The sequence below is a fragment of the Triticum aestivum genome, chromosome 7D (genome assembly GCF_018294505.1).
Source record: "Triticum aestivum cultivar Chinese Spring chromosome 7D, IWGSC CS RefSeq v2.1, whole genome shotgun sequence".
NCBI classification, from domain to species: domain Eukaryota; kingdom Viridiplantae; phylum Streptophyta; class Magnoliopsida; order Poales; family Poaceae; genus Triticum; species Triticum aestivum.
The window spans coordinates 487,446,386-487,470,246 of NC_057814.1; the positions used below are offsets into that span (position 1 = coordinate 487,446,386).

At 44.8% G+C, this 23,861-nt stretch overlaps 2 protein-coding genes across 3 annotated transcripts; one reads left to right on the forward strand and one right to left on the reverse strand.

The window, feature by feature from the left end:
- Window positions 1–15,786: 15,786 nt before the first annotated feature.
- Window positions 15,787–17,803, forward strand: LOC123164703 (phosphatidylcholine:diacylglycerol cholinephosphotransferase 1). Its single transcript, XM_044582256.1, has 2 exons — window positions 15,787–16,336; window positions 17,171–17,803. Exons 1-2 carry the CDS (start codon window positions 15,932–15,934, stop codon window positions 17,648–17,650), a joined length of 885 nt encoding a protein of 294 aa, XP_044438191.1. The 5' UTR covers window positions 15,787–15,931; the 3' UTR covers window positions 17,651–17,803.
- A 44-nt stretch (window positions 17,804–17,847) lies between these two features.
- LOC123164702 (phosphatidylinositol/phosphatidylcholine transfer protein SFH2) lies at window positions 17,848–23,173 on the reverse strand. 2 transcript variants are annotated; one of them, XM_044582254.1, is made up of 11 exons: window positions 22,902–23,173; window positions 22,729–22,757; window positions 20,505–20,588; window positions 20,355–20,408; window positions 20,167–20,244; window positions 19,546–19,599; window positions 19,255–19,314; window positions 19,070–19,165; window positions 18,774–18,875; window positions 18,607–18,687; window positions 17,848–18,484 (listed from the first exon to the last, which is right to left on the reverse strand). In XM_044582254.1, the coding sequence occupies exons 1-11, from the start codon at window positions 22,954–22,956 to the stop codon at window positions 18,200–18,202; spliced, it is 978 nt and encodes a 325-aa protein (XP_044438189.1). In that variant the 5' UTR covers window positions 22,957–23,173; the 3' UTR covers window positions 17,848–18,199. The 2 variants fall into 2 exon arrangements, with proteins under 2 accessions (XP_044438189.1, XP_044438190.1); XM_044582255.1 differs by lacking the exons at window positions 22,729–22,757; window positions 22,902–23,173 and adding an exon at window positions 22,214–22,674.
- Window positions 23,174–23,861: the final 688 nt, after the last annotated feature.

The following is a 23,861-nucleotide window of genomic DNA, read 5'->3' on the forward strand; positions in this document are numbered from 1 at the left end:
TGAAGAAACCCAAGGTTGAACCCAAACCCGAGACTAAGTGCTTCTGAAATGAGGGGAACGGTCACTGAAGCAGAACTGCCCTAGATACTTCGTAGATGAGAAGGCTGGCAAGGTCGACGGAAGTATATTGGATATACATTATATTAATGTGTACTTTACTAGTACTCCTAGTAGCAACAGGGTATTAGATACCGGTTCGGTTGCTAAGTGTTAGTAACTCAAAATAAAAGCTGCGGAATAAACGGAGACTAGCTAAAGATGAGATGATGATATGTGTTGGAAGTGTTTCCAAGGTTGATGTGATCAAGCATCGCATGCTCCCTCTACCATCAAGATTGGTGTTAAACCTAAATACTTGTTATTTGGTGTTTGCGTTGAGCATAGACATGATTGGATTATGTTTATCGCAATACGGTTATTCATTTAAGGAGAATAATGGTTACTCTTTTTATTTGAATAATACCTTCAATGGTCTTGCACCTAAAATGAATGGTTTATTGGATCTTGATCGTAGTGATACACATGTTCATGCCAAAAGATATAAGATAGTAATGATAGTACCACATACTTGTGGCACTGCTATTTGAGTCATATTGGGATAAAACGCATGAAGAAACTCCATGTTGATGGATCTTTGGACTCACACGTTTTGAAAAGATTGAGACATGCGAACCATGTCTATTGGTATATATGCATGAAGAAACTCCATACAGATGGATCATTTGGACTCACTTGATTTTGAATCACTTGAGACATGCAAATCATACCACATGGGCAAGAAGACTGAAAGGCCTCGTTTTCAGTGAGATGGAACAAGAGAGCAACTTGTTGGAAGTAATACATTTCGATGTGTGCAGTCCAATGAGTGTTGAGGCACGCAGTGGATATCGTTATGTTCTTACTTCACAGATGATTTGAGTAGATGCTGAGTATATTTACTTGATGAAACACAAGTCTGAATTATTGAAAGGTTCAAGTAATTTCAGAGTGAAGTTGAAGATCATCGTGACAAGAGGATAAATGTCTATGATATGATCATAGAGATGAATATTTGAGTTACGAGTTTGGCACACAATTAAGACATTGTGGAAATTGTTTCACGACTAATACCGCCTGGAACACCATAGTGTGATGGTGTGTCCAAACATCATAACTGCACCCTATTGGATATAGTGCATACCATGATGTCTCTTATCGAATTACCACTATCGTTTATGGGTTAGGCATTAGAGACAACCGCATTCACTTTAAATAGGGCACCACGCAATTCCGTTGAGACGATACCGTATGAACTATGGTTTAGAGAAACCTAAGCTGTCGTTTCTTAAGAGTTTGGGGCTGCGATGCTTATGTGAAAAAGTTTCAGGCTGATAAGCTCGAACCCAAAGCGGATAAATGCATCTTCATAGGACACCCAAAAACAGTTGGGTATGCCTCCTGTCTCAGATCTGGAAGCAAAAGGGATTGTTTCTAGAATCGGGTCCTTTCTCGAGGAAAGGTTTCTCTCGAAAGAATTGAGTGGGAGGATGGTGGAGACTTGATGAGGTTATTGAACCGTCACTTCAACTAGTGTGCAGCAGGGCACAGGAAGTTGTTCCTGTGGCGCCTACACCAATTGAAGTGGAAGCTGATGATAGTGATCATGAAACTTCAGATCAAGTCACTACCAAACCTCGTAGGTCGACAAGGATGCGTACTACTTCATAGTGGTACGGTAATCCTGTCTTGGAAGTCATGTTGTTGGACAACGATGAACCTATGAGCTATGCAGAAGCGATGGTGGGCCCGGATTCCGACGAATGGCTCGAGGCCATGAAATCCGAGAGGATCCATGTATGAAAACAAAGTATAGACTTTGGAAGAACTACTTGGTCGTAAGGCTGTTGGGTACAGATGGATTTTAAAAGGGAAAACGGACAATGATGGTAAGTATCACCATTAAGAAAGCTCGACTTGTCGTTAAGATGTTTTTCGACAAGTTCAAGGAGTTGACTACGATGAGATTTTCTCACTCGTAGCGATGCTAAGAGTCTGTTGGAATTATATTAGCAGTTATTGCATTATTTATGAAATCTTGCAGATCGGATGTCAAAAACCATTGTTTCCTCAATGATTTTCTTGAGGAAAGGTTGTATGTGATACAACCAGAAGGTTTTGTCAATCCTGAAAGATGCTAACAAGTATGCAAAGCTCTAGCAATCCTTCTAAGGACTGGAGTAAGCATCTCGGAGTTGGAATGTACGCTTTGATCAGATGATCAAAGATTTTGGGATTTTACAAAGTTTATGAGAAACTTGTATTTCCAAAGAAGTGAGTGGGAGCACTATAGAATTTTTGATGAGTATATGTTGTTAACATATTGTTGATCAGAAATGATGTAGAATTTCTGGAAAGCATACAGGGTTATTTGAAAAGTGTTTTTCAATGGAAAACCTGGATTAAGCTACTTGAACATTGAGCATCAAGATCTATAAGGATAGATCAAAAACGCTTAATAGTACTTTCAAATGAATACATACTGTGATAAGATTTTGAAGGAGTTCAAAATAGATCAGCAAAGAAGGAGTTCTTGGCTGTGTTACAAGGTGTGAGTATTGAGTAAGACTCAAGATCTGACCACGGCAGAAGAGAGAGCAAGGACGAAGGTCGTCCCCTATGCTTTAGACGTAGGCTCTACAGTATGCTATGCTGTGTACCGCACCTGAAGTGTGCCTTGCCATGAATTAGTCAAGGGGTACAAGAGTGATCCAGGAATGGATCACATGACAGCGGTCGAACTTATCCTTAGTAATTAGTGGACTAAGGAATTTTCTCGATTATGGAGGTGGTAAAAGAGTTCGTCGTAAGGGGTTACGTCGATGCAAACTTTGACACTAATCCGGATGACTCTAAGTAGTAAACTGGATTTGTATAGTAGAGCACTTATTTGGAATAGCTCCAAGTAGCGTGTAGTAGCTGCATCTACAAGATGACATAGAGATTTGTAAAGCACACACGGATCTGAATGTTGCAGACCCGTTGACTAAAACCTCTCTCGTAAGCATAACATGATCAAACCCTAGAACTTTGAGTGTTAATCACATGGTGATGTGAACTAGATTATTGACTCTAGTGCAAGTAGGAGACTGTTGGAAATATGCCCTAGAGGCAATAATAAAATGGTTATTATTGTATTTCCTTGTTCATGATAATTGTCTATTGTTCATGCTATAATTGTATTAACTGGAAACCGTAATACATGTGTGAATACATAGACCACAACATGTCCCTAGTAAGCCTCTAGTTGACTAACTTGTTGATCAATAGATGGTTATGGTTTCCTGACCATGGACATTGGATGTCATTGATAACAGGATCACATCATTAGGAGAATGATGTGATGGACAAGACCCAAACCTAAGCATAGCACAAGATCGTGTAGTTCGTTTGCTAAGAGCTTTTCTAATGTCAAGTATCATTTCCTTAGACCATGAGATTGTGCAACTCCCAGATACCGTAGGAATGCTTTGGGTGTACCAAACGTCACAGCGTAACTGGGTGACTATAAAGGTGCACTACAGGTATCTCCGAAAGGGTCTGTTGGGTTGGCACGAATCGAGACTGGGATTTGTCACTCCGTATGATGGAGAGGTATCTATGGGCCCACTCGGTAATGCATCATCATAATGAGCTCAATGTGACTAATGAGTTAGCCACGGGATCATGCGTTACGGAACGAGTAAAGTGACTTGCCGGTAACGAGGTTGAACGAGGTATTGGGATACCGGCGATCGAATCTCGGGCAAGTAACATACCGATTGACAAAGGGAATTGTATACGGGATTGATTGAATCCCCGACATCATGGTTCATCCGATGAGATCATCGTGGAACATGTGGGAGCCAACATGGGTATCCAGATCCCGCTGTTGGTTATTGGCCGGAGAACGTCTCGGTCATGTCTGCATGGTTCCCGAACCCGTAGGGTCTACACACTTAAGGTTCGATGACGCTAGGGTTATAAGGAATAGATATACGTGGTTACCAAATGTTGTTCGGAGTCCCGGATGAGATCCCGGACGTTCCGAGGAGTTCCGGAATGGTCCGGAGGTAAAGAATAATATATAGGAAGTGACGTTTTGGCCACCAGAAGAGTTTCGGGCGTCACCGGTAATGTACCGGGACCACCGGAGGGTTCCGGGGGTCCACCGGGAGGGGACACCAGCCCCAGAGGCTTGCATGGGCCAATAGTGGGAAGGGACAGTCCCTGAGTGGGCTGGTGCGCCTCCCACCAGGGCCCAAGGCGCAGCTTGGAGGGGAAAGGGGGAAACCCTAGGCGCAGATGGGCCTAAGGCCCACCCTAGGGCGCGCCCCCTCTCTCCCCCTCTTGGCCGCCTCCCTCCATCCCATCTAGGGCTGTCGCCCCCCTAGGGGTGGGAACCCTAGAGGGGGCGCACCCTCCTCCCCTTCCCCTATATATAGTGGGGGTTTGGGGGCTGCCAAAGACATGAGTCTCCCTCTCTCTTGGCGCAGCCCTACCCCTCTCCCTCCTCGTCTCTCGCAGTGCTTGGCGAAGCCCTGCTGGAGTGCCACGCTCCTCCATCACCACCATGCCGTTGTGCTGCTGCTGGACGGAGTCTTCCCCAACCTCTCCCTCTCTCCTTGTTGGATCAAGGCACGGGAGACGTCACCGGGCTGCATGTTTGTTGAACGCGGAGGCACCGTTGTTCGGTGCTTAGATCGGATTCGGCCGCGATCTGAATCGCTTCGTGTACGACTCCACCGACCGCGTTCTTGCAACGCTTCCGCATCGCGATCTTCAAGGGTATGAAGATGCACTCCCCTCTCTCTCGTTGCTAGTTATTCCATAGATTGATCTTGGTGATGCATAGAAAATTTTGAATTTCTGCTACGTTCCCCAACATTGATCCCCTATACTTGTGGGTTATCAAGACCTTTTTTGGCGCCGTTGTCAGGGAGCAATAGCGTGGGGTGAATATTCTCGTGTGTGCTTGTTTGCTTTACCACTAAGTAATTTTTATTTTTTGCTCTTGTTTTCTATCTTTAGTTATGGTAGGAAACGCAAAATACCAAAAAAAATAGTTGTACCTACTAAACCAATGGTTGAAGAACCACCCAAAATCTATCATACTGCTGAAGCTTTTTACTTGGATCATCTTTGATCCCTATGTGCTCATGCTGAAACCCCAACTAGCTTAGTTGAGGGAAAATCTTTATATGAGGATGCTTGTTATGTGCGACACCGCTTACCCAAAAAAGGGAAACTTTTACTGGATCAAATTCATCGTTTGCAATGCTATGCTTGGAATTTATGTGAAATTTATGATTTTACTTGTTGTTCTGAAGACCCTAAGAAACACCTTCCCTACCAATGTGAGTTTAGTGATAATGGAATCGTATATTCGTATGCTAAGGGTGTTTATAATTACTATGATGTTCAACAAATTGAAGATTTTTTTGCTTTTAAGGGTGCTTATGAAATTGCTTCTTTGATTAAAACGTATGATGCTACTCTTTACAAATCTGAAAATTTTGCCATACTTAAATATTGTTATGATAATTATGCTTCTAATGCCTATGTTAAACCATATACTGAGGACTCCTCCGCTGTCCAAGAAGAGACTAACATTTTGCAGGAGTCTATGGAAGAAGAAATTGATGAAACTGTGAGCTCATTGGATGAAAAAGATGATGAGGAGAGCGAAGAACGAAAGGAGGAAGAGCGGATTAGCTACCTGTGCCCACCTTCTAATGAGAGTAACCTTGCAACTCATACATTGTTTAACATCCCTTCGTTCTTACCGAAGGATGAATGTTATGATAATTGCTATGATCCCGTTGATTCTTTTGAAATATCCCTTTTTGATGAACTTGATGCTTGCTGTGCTTGTGGCCATGATGCCAATATGAATTATGCTTATGGAGATGAACTTGCTATTGTTACTTATGTTAAGAATGAAATTATTGCTATTGCACCCACGCAATATAGTCATATCACCTTTTTGAATTCCCCAAACTACACTATATCGGAGAAGTTTGCACTTATTAAGGATTACATTGATGGGTTGCATTCTACCACTACACATGATGATTTTGATGAATATAATATGCATGTGCTTTCTGCTCCTACTTGCAATTATTATGAGAGAGGAACTACATCTCCGCCTCTCTATGTTTCCAACACGAAATAATTGCAAGAAATTGCTTATACTATGCATTGGCCTTTACTTGATGTGCATGAATTGTTCTTGTATGACATGCCGATGCATAGGAAGAGAGTTAGACTTCGTCATTGCATGATATATGTTAGTTTGTGCTCATTACTAAATGACAAATCATTGTTAATTAAAATTGGCTTTGATATACCTTGGGATCCAGGTGGATTCATTACTTGAGCACTTTATGCCTAGCTTAATGGCTTTAAAGAAAGCGCTGCCAGGGAGACAACCCGGAAGTTTTAGAGTGTCATTTCTTTCTGTTGAGTGCTTTTATAAAGTTTAAAAACAAAAAAATATAGAGGGGAACTTAAAAACTTTTTCACAAGAGAGAAGCGATTGGAAGTTATGCATTGGAGAAGTGAGGGTCGACCTTGAACACTTGTGTTCATGCTCATCGAAATAATGTAGAATTTTTCATGAAGATTCTCACAAAAACAATTATCCCCTTGTACAAATCCATTGTATTATAAAAATAATGTGCCAATATTTGCCTTTAGAATGATTAGATTGCTTGTTGGTACGTGCGGTGCAGGAACAGAAATTTTGGCTGTAGCGCGTGAATTTTCATTTTTTTACTGGAACGTCAAACGTTTCTGAAACTTTTTGCACAGTACTTCTATAAAAATTGTTTGTTTTTTCCTAATTTTTCAGAATTTTTGGAGTTACAGAAGTATGGTTGATGTTCAGATTACTACAGAATGTCCTGTTTAAGACAGATTCTGTTTTTAATGCATTGTTTTGCTAGTTTTGATGAAACTGTCAATTTTATCGGTGGTATAAGCCATAGAGAATTTATACTACAATAGCTACAATGCAAAAATAAAATATGAATGAGTCTTCAACAGTACTTGAAGTGGTGATTTGTTTTATTATACTAACGGATCTCACGAGGGTTTTGTTAAGTTTTGTGTGATTGAAGTTTTCAAGTTTTGGGTAAGATCACGATGGATGAAGGAATAAGGAGTGGCAAGAGCACAAGCTTGGGGATGCCCGAGGCACCCCAAGATAATATTCAAGGACTCCCAAGCAACTAAGCTTGGGGATGCCCCGGAAGGCATCCCCTCTTTCTTCTAACGATCATCGGTAATTTTATTTGGAGCTATATTTTTATTCGTCACATGATATGCTTAAATCTTGGAGCGTCGTGTGCTTTTTATTTTTCTTTTAGTAATGCACCATGCTGGTATGAGATAGTCCTTGGTTGATTTATAGAATGCTCTTTGCACTTCACTTATATCTTTTGAGTATGGCTTTATAGAATGCTTCATGTGCTTCGCTTATATCATTTGAAGTTTGGATTGCCTATTTCTCTACACATAGAAAACCGCGATTTGTAGAATGCTCTTTTGCTTCACTTATATTTGTTAGAGCGTGGGCATATATTTTGTAGAAAGAATTAAACTCTCTTGCTTCACTTATATCTATTTAGAGAGTTGACAGGAATTGATCATTCACATGGTTAGTCATAAAATCCTACATAAAACTTGTGGATCACTGAATATGATATGTTTGATTCCTTGCAATAGTTTTGCGATATAAAGATGGTGATATTTGGGTCATGCTAGTGGGTAATTGTGGATTGTAGAAATACTTGTGTTGAAGTTTGTGATTCCCGTAGCATGCATGTATGGTGAACCGTTATGTGATGAAGTCGGAGCATGATTTATTTATTGATTGTCTTCCTTATGAGTGGCGGTCGGGGACGAGCGATGGTCTTTTCCTACCAATCTACCCCCCTAGGAGCATGCGTCTAATGCTTTGTTTCGATAGCTTCTAGACTTTTGCAATAAGTATGTGAGTTCTTTATGACTAATGTTGAGTCCATAGATTATACGCACTCTCACCCTTCCATCATTGCTGGCCTCTTCGGTACCATGCATTGCCCTTTCTCACCTCAAGAGTTGGTGCAAACTTTGCCGGTGTATCCAAACTGCATGGTACGATACACTCTATCAGACATAAGCCTCCTTATATCTTCCTCAAAAGAGCCACCATACCTACCTATCATGGCATTTCCATAGCCATTCCGAGATATATTGCCATGCAACTTCCATCATCTTCATATACATGACTTGAGCATTCATTGTCATATTGCTTTGCATGATCATAAGATAGCTAGCATGATGTTTTCATGGCTTGTCCATTTTTTGATGTCATTTCTACGCTAGATCATTGCACATCCCGGTACACCGCCGGAGGCATTCCTATAGAGTCATATCTTTGTTCTAGTATCGAGTTGTAATATGGAGTTGTAAGTAAATAAAAGTGTGATGATCATCATTATTAGAGCATTGTCCCAGTGAGGAAAGGATGATGGAGACTATGATTCCCCCACAAGTCGGGATGAGACTCCGGACGAAAAAAAGAGGCCAAAAAAAGAGAGGGCCCAAAAAACAAAAAAAAGAGAGAAAAAGAGAGAAGGGGCAATGTTACTATCCGTTTACCACACTTGTGCTTCAAAGTAGCACCATGTTCTTCATAGAGAGAGTCTCCTATGTTGTCACTTTCATATACTAGTGGGAATTTTTCATTATAGAACTTGGCTTGTATATTCCGATGATGGGCTTCCTCAAATGCCCCGAGGTTTTCATGAGCAAGCAAGTTGGATGCACACCCACTTAGTTTTCAGTTTGAGCTTTTATACACTTATAGCTCTAGTGCATCCGTTGCATGGCAATCCCTACTCCTCGCATTGACATCGATTGATGGGCATCTCCATAGCCCATTAATTTGCCTAGTTGATGTGAGACTTTCTCCCTTTTTGTCTTCTCCACACAACCTCCACCATCATATTCTATTCCACCTATAGAGATATATCCATGGCTCACGCTCATGTATTGCGTGAAAGTTAAAAAAGTTTGAGAACATCAAAAGTATGAAACAATTGCTTGGCTTGTCATCGGGGTTGTGCATGATTTAATACTTTGTGTGATGAAGATGGAGCATAGCCAGACTATATGATTTTGTAGGGATAACTTTCTTTGGCCATGTTATTTTGAGAAGACATGATTGCTTTATTAGTATGCTTGAAGTATTTTTGTCTTTATGTCAAATGATAGACTATTGCTTTGAATCACTCGTGTCTTAATATTCATGCCATGATTAGATTATATGATCAAGATTATGCTAGGTAGCATTCCACATCAAAAATTATCTTTTTTATCATTTACCTGTTCGAGGACGAGTAGGAATTAAGCTTGGGCATGTTGATACGTCTCCATCGTATTTATAATTTTTTATTGTTCCATGCCAATATTCTACAACTTTTACATATTTTTGGCAACAATTTATATGATTTTCTTGGACTAACATATTGATCCAGTGCCCAGTGCCAGTTCCTGTTTGTTGCATGTTTTTTGTTTCGCAGAAAATCCATATCAAACGGAGTCCAAACGGGATAAAAACTTATGGAGATTTTTTTAATATATGTGAATTTTGGGAAGTGGAATCAACGCGAGACGATGCCCGAGGGGCCCACAAGGACGGAGGGCGCGCCCTAGGCCCTTGTGGCCACTCCGTAAGGTGGTTGGTGCCCTTCTTCTGGCGCAAGAAAGCTAATATCCTGATAAAAATCGTGTTAAAATTTCAGCCGAATCGGAGTTACGGATCTCCGGAAATTTAAAAAACGGTGAAAGGCCAGAATTTGGGAGCGTAGAAACAGAAGGAAACAGAGAGAGAGAGATCCAATCTTGGAGGGGCTCTCGCCCCTCCGCCGCCATGGAAGCCAAGGACCAGAGGGGAAACCCTTCTCCCATCTAGGGGTAAGGTCAAGGAAGAAGAAGAAGAAGAAGAAGAAGGGGGCTCTCTCCCCCTCTCTCCCGGTGGCGCTGGAACGCCGCCGGGGCCATCATCGTGCCAACAATCTACACCAACAACTTCGCCGCCGTCATCACCAACTCTCCCCCCCTCTATGCAGCGGTGTAACACCCCTTCTCCCCGCTGTAATCTCTACTTGAACATGGTGTTCAACGCTATATATTATTTCCCAATGATGTATGGCTATCCTATGATGTTTGAGTAGATCCATTTTGTCCTATGGGTTGATTGATGATCGTGATTGGTTTGAGTTGCATGTTTTATTTTTGGTGCTGTCCTATGGTGCTCTCCGTGTTGCGCAAGTGTGAGGGATCCCCGCTGTATGGTTTGCAATATGTTCATGATTTGCTTATGGTGGGTGGCGTGAGTGACAGAAGCACAAACCCGAGTAAGTAGGTTGTTTGCATATGGGAATAAAGAGTACTTGATAATTTAATGCTATGGTTGGGTTTTACCTTAATGATCTTTAGTAGTTGTGAATGCTTGCTAGAGTTCCAATCATAAGTGCATATGATCCAAGAAGAGAAAGTATGTTAGCTTATGCCTCTCTCTTATATAAAATTGCAATAATGATTACCGATCTAGTTATTGATTGCCTAGGGACAAATAACTTTCTCATGACAAAAAGCTCTCTGCTAAAACTAACTTAGTTGCTTCTTTATCTAAACATCCCATAGTTTTTATTTACGTTCTCTTTATTATCTTGCAAACATATCCTATCACACCTATAAAGTACTTCTAATTTCATACTTGTTTTAGGTAAAGCAAACGTTAAGCATGCGTAGAGTTGTATCGGTGGTCAATAGAACTTGAGAGAATATTTGTTCTACCTTTAGCTCCTTGTTGAGTTCGACACTCTTACTTATCGAAAGAGGCTACAATTAATCCCCTATACTTGTGGGTTATCACGGGACGCCGAGCGGATTAATTAAATAGCCGGATTTGGTCTTGGACGGCGAGCCGTAGCGGCACCACGCGACGTTCACACCGCGGCGACGAACACGGCGTTCGTCGGACCGCCATGTTTCTAGGCGTTACCGCGTGGGACCCCGTCGTCAGACCGACGTGGCAGACATGCCAGGGCGCCCCCATATCCACCCCATATTTGGGCTGGATATGAGGGGTGCCGTTCAGCCCAGACGTTTGAGACCCGTTTGAGGCGTCCGGCTGGGTCGAAACTTCATGACCGTTCAGTGACCAGGCGAGCATCTTGTCACATCCCTAGCCTCTGACATTGCACTAGGCTAACTTCATGTGTGCATCATGTTTAAACTTTGAAAGAAACTTGAAATGGGGATTGCCTAAACCCTAGCATTAAAGGAATTCACTAGGTTCAACCAAAATATTTCCAGTAAATCCAAATGGCTTTCAAAAATGTTCATCATTCTTGGAAAATGCTGGAAACAGTAACCAGAGGTGATGCACATTTTTCCATGACATATTTGGGCTCTGGATTAAATCATACTCTATTTGCATTTGGGCATTTAAATGCTATTAAATATTTTAAATGCTCAAATAATCATAAACTAAAATGTTTACTGTAGGATATATTCCCAACAGTGATCATGAGCAGTTTCATGATTTTTGGAAATGCCCTGGCATTTTTAATAAAGCCAAACACAATTACAGAAAATAGAAAACAGAAACAATTAAAGAAAATAGAGGCAGAGGAATTACCTGGCGCTTACCTGCCGCCCAAGTGGCCAGCCCAGCCCACCAGTGCCCCCCCCTTGTCATCTTCCTCCTCTGCCAGAAGGACTGGGCGCATGGTCGCCCCGCGCGCGCCCGCTCTCCGCCAGCTCCTGCTTGCCGCTTCCCCGGGACACCCTGGAGACGCCACGCACTCCCTCTCGACCCCCTCGCTCTCTCCCTGGACCCCCTCCCCCTCCTCTGCTCTCTCCCGTAGCACCACCGAGCGCGTTCGCCACCGCCGCTCGCCACCACCGCGGCCACCGCCTCCCCCTCGCCTCACCGACGCGCCCAGAAGCTCCGCCACTTCGTCCTCGACCCCCTCGCTGAGCTACACAACGCCGGACGCCTTGAAGCGCCGCCGCCGACGCCTTATTCTTCCTCGGGTCGCCGAGATCGCCTCCGCCGCCCCGCTCGCTTCGGACCTCCTCCGAGCTCGCCGTAGCCTCTGCTGCAACCACTGTGAGCTCACGGACCTACTCCCCTTCCTCTCCTACTCGCTTTCATGCTCTAGCTTCGTTCCCCATCTCCGCTGAAGCTCGCCGCTGCCATTGCCAACGAGCTCCGTGCTCCTGAGCTCGGCCGCTCGCCCGAGCATCACCAGTGTGCTCGCCGCGCTCCTGTGAACCTGAAGCACCCACGGGTTCGCCCTGCCGTGCCCTGTAGCGCCATCTCCGCCGTTGCCCGAGCTTCGGCCACCACCCAAGTGGTCGCCAGCGTAGTTCCCGACCTCCCCTCGCCCAGCCGCCTGCTCCGTTGGATGCGGTGCACGTCCAGCAGCCCGTAGGGCCAAACCCCGAGCCCAATGGTCGCCGGATGGCAAAACCCGACGCCTCCGCCGTGCGGAATGCTTGCCGCCAGCCATATTCCGGCGAGGCTGACGTGGCGACATCATTAGCGACTAATGACGCCACTAACTAACCCCCTAGAGTCACCGACAGCGGGCCCCGCAGCGGGTCAAAGCCGGAGTCAACGCGGGATTAGTGTCTGTCTCACTGACCAGTGGACCCCACTGGTCAGGTTTGACCCGGACCAGCCCCTGTTGACCTGCTGACGTCACAGTGACGCAATGCTGACGCAGTATTACATTTTCTGGATTTATTTTTAATCAGGAAATTCCAGAAAATGCCCAAAACTTCAAAAAATCATAGAAAATAATCTATAGCTCAGAATGAAAAGATTTATATATGAAAAATGATTAGAAAAATCCAATCTATCCATCTGTACCATTTTCATGCATGTTAGAACAACTTATGGCTGCTGTTTAGACCAAATCATATAAAGGCATTTAAACCCTCACATATGGAGTTTGAATTTGAACCTAAGGTTCAAACCAACTCCATTTAATATGTTGCTAGTTGCATTAGCTCAAAACACATTCATATTGCCATGTCATAGCATGCATCATATTGCGCATTGCATTGATCGTGTTTCTTCTCTGTTTGCCGGTGTTGTCCCCTCTCAGTAGACGTTGCTTCGACGATGCGATCGATGACACCGATGAAGAGCTATACTATCTTCGGAAGTGTCAGGCAAGCAAAACCCCCTTGTTCATTCCGATACAATCCCACTCTCTCGCTTCTGCTCTCTTTTACTGCATTAGGACAACAACGATTCAACTGTTACTTGCTGCGGTAGTTGAACCCCCTTATCCTCAGCATGACCTGTCATTGCCACAGTAAATAGATGAAACCCACTAGCATGAGTAGGAGTTGTTTGAGCCCTGATGTGCCTACTCATTCATGCCTGTTTGTCATGCCTGCTATTGCTTAGAGTTGAGTCAGGTCTGATTCATCGGGGATGAATTGGAATGTGGTGAACATGTCCTACTGTTGAGAGCTAAGTATGTGAACACGATTTGGTAAAGGTAGCGGTGAGAGGCCATGTAGGAGTACATGGTGGGTTGTCTCATTGCAGCCGTCCTCAGGAACTGAGTTCTGTGTTTGTGATCCATGAACAGTTACTACCACACATTGGAATGCTTAAGTGCCCCTCTCGACTTATTAATCAACTTGATCTCTGTCCAGGAGTTGCAACTAGTTTCTGGTGTTTGTAGGTAGTGTTAGTAGTCTACCAAGTGGTACCCGGTATAGGTGGGCTTGGGACAGACTAGGCACCGTGGCACGGTGTACCAAGCGTAGATCCATCCGTCGAGGTGGGCTTGGGAACCCTGTTCACATCGTTTGGGGCCGTGAGCGACACCCCGGCCGGATCTCCTTGCGGATGGAACCCGAATAGGCGATAAACCTGGACGAGAGACTTGTGTGGTTAGTCAGGTCGTGGCCGACTCCCTCGCCAGGCTTCCGCTTGAAGGTTGCCGAGGTACACGACGTGTACATGGTGGTAAGTGGCGAGAGCGTGTGTGACGAAGTACACCCCTGCAGGGTTAACATCATCTATTCGAATAGCCGTGTCCGCAGAAAAGGACTTCTGGGTCGCCTGTACAGTTCATAGACAAGTGAAAGTGGATACTCTAAAATGCGCAAGATAAGCGTGAGTGCTATGAATGGCGTTCTCGTAGGGAGACGGGAGTGGATCCATAGTGGTGTATTGATATGGTGAATATGTGGACTCGTGTGCGCCACCTCAAAAGAGTTACTAGCAGTCGTAGTTAGGATAGCCACCGAGTCAAAGCTGGCTTGCTGCAGTTAAACTCCACCACCACCTTTGTTGATACCGATGTATATGTAGATAGTCCTGATGTAAGTCTTGCTGGGTACATTTGTACTCACGTTTGCTTATTTTATGTTTTGCAGAGAGACGTCAGTCTCGCTAGTAGTTCCGTGTGGACTTCGACGTTTAGCTTGATACCTCAGCTACGATCTTGTGCCCTCGGCAGGATCTGGTAGATAGTCAGGCTTCTCAGCCTTTTTCATTTGTAGATGTCTGTACTCAGACATGTTAAGCTTCCGCATGTGTTTGACTTGTATGCTCTGAATGTTGGGTCATGAGACTCATGTTTGTAATATCTGGCTCTTCGGAGCCTAATGAATAAATACTCTGAGTCGTAGAGTCTTGTTGTGATGCCATGTTGTATTTGCACATATCGAGCATATTGTCTGTATGATTGAAATGCTTGGTATGTGTGGGATCCGACAACCTAGTTGTTTATCCTTGGTAGCCTCTCTTATGGGGAAATGTAGTCTTGTGCTTCCATGAGCCATAGTAGTCCGCTACAGCCGGTTCACCGGAGTCCTGCTAGCCCAGCACTACTGCTCCGGAACACTTGACTGGCCGGCATGTGATTCACTTCGTTCCTGTGTCTGTCCCTTCGGGGAAATGTCACGCGGTGACATCCGGAGTCCTGCCTAGCCTGCTACAGCCCGGGTTCCCGGAGTCCTGTTAGCCCAGTGCTACAGCCCGGATTCACACGCTGCTCACCGACATGCTCGATGTTGATTCATGTATGCCTGTCCCCGTAAGTTAGTGCCACTTTGGGCTCACGACTAGTCATGTCGGCCCGGGTTCTCTGTCATATGGATGCTAGCGACACTATCATATACGTGAGTCAAAAGACGCAAACGGTCCCGGGCCATGGTAAGGCGACACCCGTGGGAATATCGTGCGTGAGGCCGCAAAGTGATATGAGGTGTTACCGGCTAGATAGATGTGACTTGGAATCGGGGTCCTGACACATCTACAACAAGACATTTCAAACCCCCTCAAACGTCCGAGCGGGCCGCCCAGTCACTGGTCGGTCAAGAAATTTCGACCCAGCCGGACGCCTCAAACAAACCTTAAATGCCCGAGCCATAACCCTGGGCGTGTTCGCGGACGTTTGCGGGAGCGGATTTGCTCAATCTGGTTGTAGATGCTCTCAGAGGTCTGATGCTGTAGTATGCAGGATCAACCACCAGATTTTGTTAAAGTCTGATAAAGTCGTATTCGCTTTAAAATGCAAGATGAATAAGTCGCATTTTTTATTTGCCTAAAAGAGGAGAAATGGAGAATCCGGCGTCCATCTTAAAACCGCCGGGAGCATTAAACACCCGCCTCCCTCTCCCCTCGGGACCTCCGCCACGCGCCGCAGCCGTCGGCTGAAAAAAACGCTTACAAAAGCACCGCGAATCTCAAGGTGGGAAATCCACCAATCCAATCGGACGAAGGAAAAGAGAAAATTCCCACCACCGACCGCGTCACGCGCGCGCACGCGCACCCGCGCTGAAAACGGCCCACCGCCCACGCGCCAGCCGACGCGTCCTCGCGCGCATGCCGCCGCCCAGCCTGACCGCCGCGAACGACAGGGCCGCCGCCGCCTCCGCCGCGAACGGCCACGCGGCGCCGGTCGCGCGCCGCCGCGCGGGCAAGGGCAAGAAGGTCCACCCGCTGCCGGCCGACGGGGCCGCGATGGGGGACGGCGGCGAGAGGCTGGCGGGCGGGAGGAGGCCGATGGACTGGCTGTCGCCTGCCGGGGTGGCCGGCATCCTGCGGCGGCACCCGCTGCCGGTGCTGTTCGCGTGCGGGCTGCTGCTCTTCATGGGCGTGGAGTACACCATCCCCATGATCCCCGCCGCCGCGCCGCCGCTCGACCTCGGCTTCCACGCCACCGCCGCCATGCACGCCGGGATCGCCGCCCGGCCCTGGCTCAACTCGCTCCTCGCCGCGCTCAACACGGTGAGCGCACTTTCCTGTCTTGCCTAGATCCGATCGGCGAATGAACCTAGCTCCTGCCGATCTAATCTGCTCCAGTAATTCCCAGCATTTTTTACCTTTCACTTTTGACCTGCCAATGTTACCCTCTCATTGATCAAACGTGAAGGCAACCCGCGCTTTCGGTTGAGCAGAACGGGCTACATTGTAGCCACTCACACCAGAAAGTGGAAACTAGACACTAGACGACACCAACATCTCACAACTTTCACATGACCATATGTCTTCTCGTGCAGAGTTTGTTTACCTTTTCATGTTTTTCTAGGTGGAATTTGTGTCACATTTGTCTTCCTGTGTCTACATTTTTTCTTGAGAACTTTCACGCGTGCTGTCCACGCAGCAGTCTAATCCCAGTTTGAGCACTACTAGTACCCCCATATTTACAATTGGTTAGAAATTTAATACGCGTCGCTGGCAGTTGCACATCAACATCTATCGCTTTAATTATAGGAATGATGATGTATAGCCTCTGGTACTGTGACAACAAGTGAATATTTGTGAATTGTCGCTCCTGGTGATGAGGGGAGCAAAAGTAGCTGGTATCCCAAAATGCAAGAAACTGACGAATGGTGTTTTATTTGGATGACCCGACGAACGGTGTTTGGTGGCTTGGCTCACCCAGAACCGATAAGATCAAGAATATCATCGTCATGCATTCTTCACATACCCATGGATTTCCTGATAAGATACTGCATCTGGCTAGATAGCTACCCGTTCCCCGCTCCAATTGCCACTAGTTGTTAGTGTTGCCATGACGGAATCCATCCTGAATGTGACGTGCGATCTTGTCATGTGCAGGTGTTCGTGGCGATGCAGGCCGCATACATCCTGTGGGCCGTCCTCGCCGAGCAGCGGCCGCGTGCCGCCATCGCCACGCTCATGATGTTCACCTGCCGCGGCCTGCTCGGCTGCTCCACGCAGCTGCCCCTGCCGGCGGAGTTCTTGGGCTCCGGCATGGACTTCCCCGTGGGGAACGTGTCCTTCTTCCTCTTCTACTCCGGGCACGTCGCCGGCGCGGTGATCGCGTCCATCGACATGCGCCGCGTGGGACGGCGCAGGCTGGCGGTGCTCTACGACACACTCAACTTGCTGCAGTTCGTCAGGCTGCTTGCGTGCAGAGGGCATTACACCATTGACCTGGCCGTCGGCGTCGGCGCTGGTCTCGTCTTCGACATGCTTGCCGGCTGGTACCTGGACAGCAAGAACATCGACAGCGGCGACAACCGTTGCTGCAGCAGCTGCCAGAAGGCTCTCGTCTCACAGAAGCTTACATCATAGGCCCATCAATGGCTGTGGAATTGCAGTGGACTGGACATGATCCAAGTCATTTTTTAGAATGCTACTTACTGATATGTAATTGTGTAACTGTATTTGTCCTATGTAAGTTGCAACATCTTCTGAAATGCAAGTATCAGAATTCAGAAGCTTAAAGTACATCACAAGACAGGAATCAGCACAGGAACCAAGCTGCGAGGTGGCAAGTGGTAACAGATGGCAAAGGTCAAGATGCACCATTTATTTCTGATTGAAGGATGGTACTCTCAAGATTATTTTTGCATCCATGTTACAGGATGGTTTACTCCTAGCTTAGAGGACATACATATGACAGTACATTGCCAAAGTATACAACAGGTGAATCGTTGGTTATTTCTATCTAGTATACATCGGTTGCTTCTTCTACCTCAGTCTTGCGCCATGGAACTGGTTACCCCACAAACAACAGCAGGCTGGTCAAGCAAACATCGCAAACACCGAAATGGATCATCAGTTTCATCACAGCAACACACATCTATTGTGCCAAGCCGCTGACATCTTACACGAACACCGTTATTTATGGTCGCCATCAGCAGACCCATTCTGTTCACCGAGCTTGTGAAACTCGGCCTGGATGACCTCCACAATCATGGCATCATCGGGGTCTTGGTCGGGGATGTCTACATGCAAAGAACCCTGCTTGATGAGCTCCTGGTTCAACGCCTGCTGCTCGATGTAATGATAGAGCTCTTGGTGGAAAGGGTGGTCGAGCGAGAAGCAGTCATCGACGCTGCTCAACGAAGCTTTTGATGAACCCTCGCGTCGACAGAAATGGGGGATGGACAAATGGTCCATAATCTGCATAGTCCAAATAAATGGTCCATGGAGGTCTCATTCTCTTATCTCTCTTGCTTAATTATAGTGCAATAATGTCTTGATGAGCAACGAGTGATGAAAATAGCACTAGCAAGTAATCTTACCTTTAGGAGCTCATCTTTCCCACGACCACTCAAAACATGGACCTTCTTTCTTGTCCTCTCTTGCAGTAGAGGTTTCACAACCTAGTAACAAAATTAAATTACTATTGGGTCTTCAAAACAAAAATTACTAAATTACTGGTACAATGAAAAATCTTAGGCATCAATACCTTCCAACACGCTGAGAATATATATGGAGCATTCACAATATAATAGGTCTCGGCCTTTTCAGGGTAATTCAGTTCATCGACAGCAGATATTGCAGTCAAAATCTGCAATCCAACAACAGATAGCATCATAAATATGGACTAGCGTACACAACATGCAGATCTTATGCAAATATTTAGCTTTCTAAAAAACGGTTCTTGTCCCTGTCACCTTTGGATGTCATAAACACCCATGTATTTTCCACTTCTGTATGGAGCCATAAAAGCGTAAAAATATGACATGTTCATGCAGGTCATACCTTCAATAGGCTCAGTGCTGACAACTTCAGACCAGTCATATCAAGAACCTTTATACAGGTGGTTATAGGTCGTCTAAACTTCTTCGTTGCCATAGGCTATGGAACATAAGCGAGGAAAGCAGGTGTTATTCAATCTCAAATGAACTAGATGATCTTGGCCATGTAAAGATTAGTTGCACACTCACCAGAATAATACGATCACGGTACTCATTGATCTGAATATGAGATTGCACATAGTAATGGACCTGAAAATGCAACATACTATATCATTCTAAAGCACATAAAGAACGACAGATTGAATCTTCATGCCTATAAATCCAGTAGAAATACATTTCCAATTCCATTAATATTGCAATTTGGTAATTATCTTTAATTGACATGGATGCAAGCTGACAAACTAAACACTCATCAGAACTGTATTCACAGAGGAGAAAGTGAAAACATCTTATTTGCACAAGAAGTATATGGTCAATTACCGAAGCTTTGTCATATGTGCTCTGTCCAACACCAAAGGCAAATACTGGGACGCCCTGGCAAAGGCAAAGGAAAGTTAGAGTATTAAATAATTTGAAGGTTATCCATATTACAATTAATTATGCTCTGAACATGATTACTTGTATCTCATAAAGACCCACAATGACCAAGGTAGTGTTTTCATAGAGATCTATAGTTTCAGAATGCAAAATCGTGTGATCAGGGGTTTAAGACGCCAATCTCCCAAACATTTTCTGATCAAAGAAGTTCAAATCTGGACCCTTTCTCAAATTTGTAACCGCTGATTGTTCGATATACATATCCTTTACTAGTGCAATAGACATATCTTATGTTTTTGAAGGTGAATGTATCTTATGTTATCCGTCAGAAACGTATCTGCAACGGATAATTCAAGGGTATAGCGGTATCAAAAGACAGCAGTATAAATAAGTACTGGTGCACAGCATTGGAAGTAGGGACCAAATAGCTACATCAGGTTTAGCTATGTCGAACATTGCATGTTAAGGAACACAATTATGATGAAACAAGTTCTAGAAAAGTGAAAGGATAGGACCCAGCAATGGAAGGAAATAAAAGATAATTGGGTTAAGAAAGCTATATACCTCCTTTGAGTATCCCGATAACCCAACAAGCTGCGATTCTCGTATCGATCTATACAAGTCTACTGGGATTATAGGTTTCTGCAATTGTCCAACACATGCAGATGATCAATAACAAGAAAAAGTAGACAGAAAAATCGATTTAACTGGCTTAAGACAGGCAAGAGTGTCGCAGAAGAATGGTTGCTCACCTCCAGTATACTGTCAATTTCATTTTGTATCCTCCAATTCAAACAATCCACAAGCTAGCAAAAACAAAACATACTTAATCAGTGAAGTTATCCATGGAACATTTACTTCAGCATTAATCACGTAGGGGAAAATGTAAGCCAAGACCTTACCATTTTATGAGCATTAGTTACATGCCACTCTCTAGCTTTAAGGAAGCGCACTAGTGTCTCTGTTGGATAGCCCTGGTGCACATTCTGGAAAGAGAAATTCGTGTAATTGAGAACTCAACTCCCATCAAAAGCTACTTTACGACCTGTAATAGTAACAAAATCTTTGGAAAACTGAAAGAGCTGAAATGCACCAAATATGGTTTATAGTTCTCCCCAATATGGTTGTATGTAACACTCGGAATATTTTGAAATCTTTAAAGTATGGTATTCTTACACCAACTGTAGTTCATGGTAGTTTTGCCATGAAGCTAAGAGGTGCAGGTGGTATTTTCTTTGAAGGCGGCCGGCTGTGGGTATTGCTCTTTTTGGCCTCTTTTTTTTCCTTTGTGTTGTGGTGCGCGATGGCTGTTTGCATCCTCAACACTATGTCATCATGTTGTTGCAGAGGTCAGGTTTACTTTATTTGCATCAGCTGGATGCATTAATAAAATTGTCTGCTTTGGAAAAAAAAGTGCTTCCTCCAGTCCCCCCGATATGGTAGTATGTAACACTGAGCTTAATTTGAAGTCCAAAACATTGTATTATTTTCATATTGTCGTAAACACTTGTAGTCATTGTTAGTGTTTACATATGATAGTATCCCGACAATAGCAGGATCACATCAAAGCGTTCCTAAAATTAGAAGGGGAATTTGCAAACAGAGTAACCAGAGATGATCAGATGCTAGTTCAATCATAGAAGACAGGATTCCAGATGTAAGTGGCAGGTATATGCTTATCTTGACTTTCTTTTATCCTTTTCTCCATGGCAGAATCTTATGCTATAAAAGTCAGGTTTTGTTATGGCAGAAGGAATATAGAATCTTAGCCCTTAAAAGTCGGGTTTTGTTATCAGTGAAAGAATCAATATTCGTTTCCCATACAAGCCCCAGAAATAGACTATGCATAGTGCGCATTCGTGGTACGATGAGCAATTATAGATCTTCCACAAGTATAAAAATATAAACATAACGAATTCGCATGCATTGGCTACTTTGAAAAGCCAGATACATTCTCTGAGACCGGAATTGGCTCATTTCCCCTATAAAAGAACTTGGGTGCTTATATTACTTGGTAGTAGTTCCATGTGCTAGTACTTTGCCTTCCTAATGGAGAATTTCAGCACAATAATTATGCTGCAAGTAGCACTGTCCATCTTGATTCCAGCTCCACTAGATAAGAGATTCTGCTCCGGAATAAGTTGACATCTCCTACTGATCAGCACTCAGGGCGTGCAAAAGCCTTAGTCTCAGGGGGCATTTCAGTAACCACAAAGCATAGAAAATGCAAGCAATTTTCTGGGATAGGATGTGTATCACCCTGAGACCAGTGCCACCATACTAGCAGACTAAAAAGCGCGGAAATGAAATTATGCCGGAGAACTTGGAGCCTCTGCTAGAGGAATCTGTACTGGCCAGATCCCAGATGGCAAGGAAATTTTAGTGAGGAATACATAGTTACCAACTAATTGGGAGACTCGATGCCCCCAACAAAAGATCAGGAGGCTTCGAGTGCGAACACCTCACCATCCACTAGTTGACTCAGTGGAGGTGAGATCAGAACAATTCCATGAGAGATGAGACACACCCCTCACTTCATTGTCCAACCACTCAAAATTACCCCCCAGAGAAATCCCAAACGTGTGGCCAACACCAAAGAACAAAAGAATACCTTGCATCCACAGGCAAGCAATAGCGCGGCAACTTTCCCTACCGAAGATCTATCATATCATGTATACCATATACGAATTGCCTAGCAGTAGCTCATCGATATTCAGTAAACCACCCTTGATCCAGCATATTATCAACTAAATGCTCTGTTCCAAATTGCAAACCAAAAGCGGCCAGCAGACTTGGAGATTAGACAGTGACTGATATCAACCATCTGTCGCCAAACAAGTGGTCCTTGTTTTTGACCTTCCCCTACTTTTCGGCAGGATGAGAAATTGTTTTTTTGTTCAATATTAGCAATGTAATAAGTAATATTATGATGCAGAGGCCGGGGATGATAAAAGTTCCCATCATCTAAAAATCCATCTTCCCTGATTCATTTGAACCAAAATTGGTTTTGCAGCCCACTGAGCTGAACTAAGTGATTGTCTAGAGTCCAACTGAAGCAGAAAACAGAGTACTACAAAGGCATGCATACAAAAGCTGGAGAACAGAGAGGAGGAAGATCCAGCATACCTGGAACGTCTTCTTGAGCGGCTCCTCGACTGCAGAAAACCCAGAACAAGAGGCACAAGGCAGTCAGCACCGAGCAAACGCATGGTATGTGTACCAAACCTCGAAACGTGGAAATGTAAGGACGGGGGGGGGGGGGGGGTGTGAAGGGCCGCTCTTGCGGAACCCGCGCTAACCTTGGTCGAGGAGACGGGCGAGCTGCTGGACGGCGTCGTCGCAGGCGGCCCCCATTGCGCGAGCTCGAGGAGGCGGGAGGGGAGCGGAGCGGGGCGGCCGATTCTACGGGGTTTTGGCGCGGATTCAGACTTCAGAAGGAAAGACGTTCTTCAGGTTCAGGGGGCGGTGGACGAAGGGGAGGAGACGGTCTCCTCCGAGTCGTCGGTCGACCGGCTCTTCTCCTGGTCGGTGGGTCGGTTTGTCGTTGCGGGACGACTTTGGGTTGGAAGTCCGTCCACTTCAGCCGCTGGCTATTATAGGCGCGCAATCCGGTGGGGGTGCAGTTTTCTGTTCGTTTCTTGTTTTTTTTGGGGCATGCAGTTTTTTTTCCTTTTTGCAGTGATTTTGGGCATCCAGTTGGGTACGGATTATGTCACCTCTCGCGAGTCGGATACACACGCTATTCAGGATACAAGACTTACTAATTTTTTAGCACAGTACAGACGCAAGCGCTCACACATACACGCATACACTCATCCTTGAAATAAATCCAGGAATAATGCGAGCATCAGAACTTGAACTCTGGTGGGCTGGAGATACCACTATTGCTTTAACCACCCAACCAAAGTTTGGTTCGCACAAGACTTAGTATTTTGGTACGTATAGGCCAATGTTTTTTTGAAGAAACGTAAATAATACACATAGGCCGATGTTTTTTTTACGGGTAAAAAACTTTATTTCTTCCTCGCATAAGGACTCCGAAAATACCAGGTCCCCACCTACACAAGCAAATTATTGATAAAACTCCAAATAATAGATATATCGTCTATAAGAAGCTGAGAAATAAAATCGGGATCATACTCAATCAGATGGATGGTATTTTGTTTTGTCTGTTTAAAGAGCTGCTCGACCAACGACTCGGAGGAGACAGTATCCTCCCCCTCCTTCACCGCCCCCTTGAACTTGAACGTCTTTCCCTC

Bases quoted from the DNA above. Each gene is read 5' to 3' on its own strand.
- LOC123164702 (XM_044582254.1), bottom strand. From the start codon at position 22,956: ATGGGGGCCGCCTGCGACGACGCCGTCCAGCAGCTCGCCCGTCTCCTC. The intron at 20,245-20,354 runs GTGAGCAACCAT...GGACAATTGCAG, and splicing joins AAATTGACAGTATACTGGAG to AAACCTATAATCCCAGTAGA. The intron at 19,600-20,166 runs GTATATAGCTTT...TGCCTTTGCCAG, and splicing joins TATCGGGATACTCAAAGGAG to GGCGTCCCAGTATTTGCCTT.
- LOC123164703 (XM_044582256.1), top strand. From the start codon at position 15,932: ATGCCGCCGCCCAGCCTGACCGCCGCGAACGACAGGGCCGCCGCCGCC. The intron at 16,337-17,170 runs GTGAGCGCACTT...TGTCATGTGCAG, and splicing joins TCCTCGCCGCGCTCAACACG to GTGTTCGTGGCGATGCAGGC.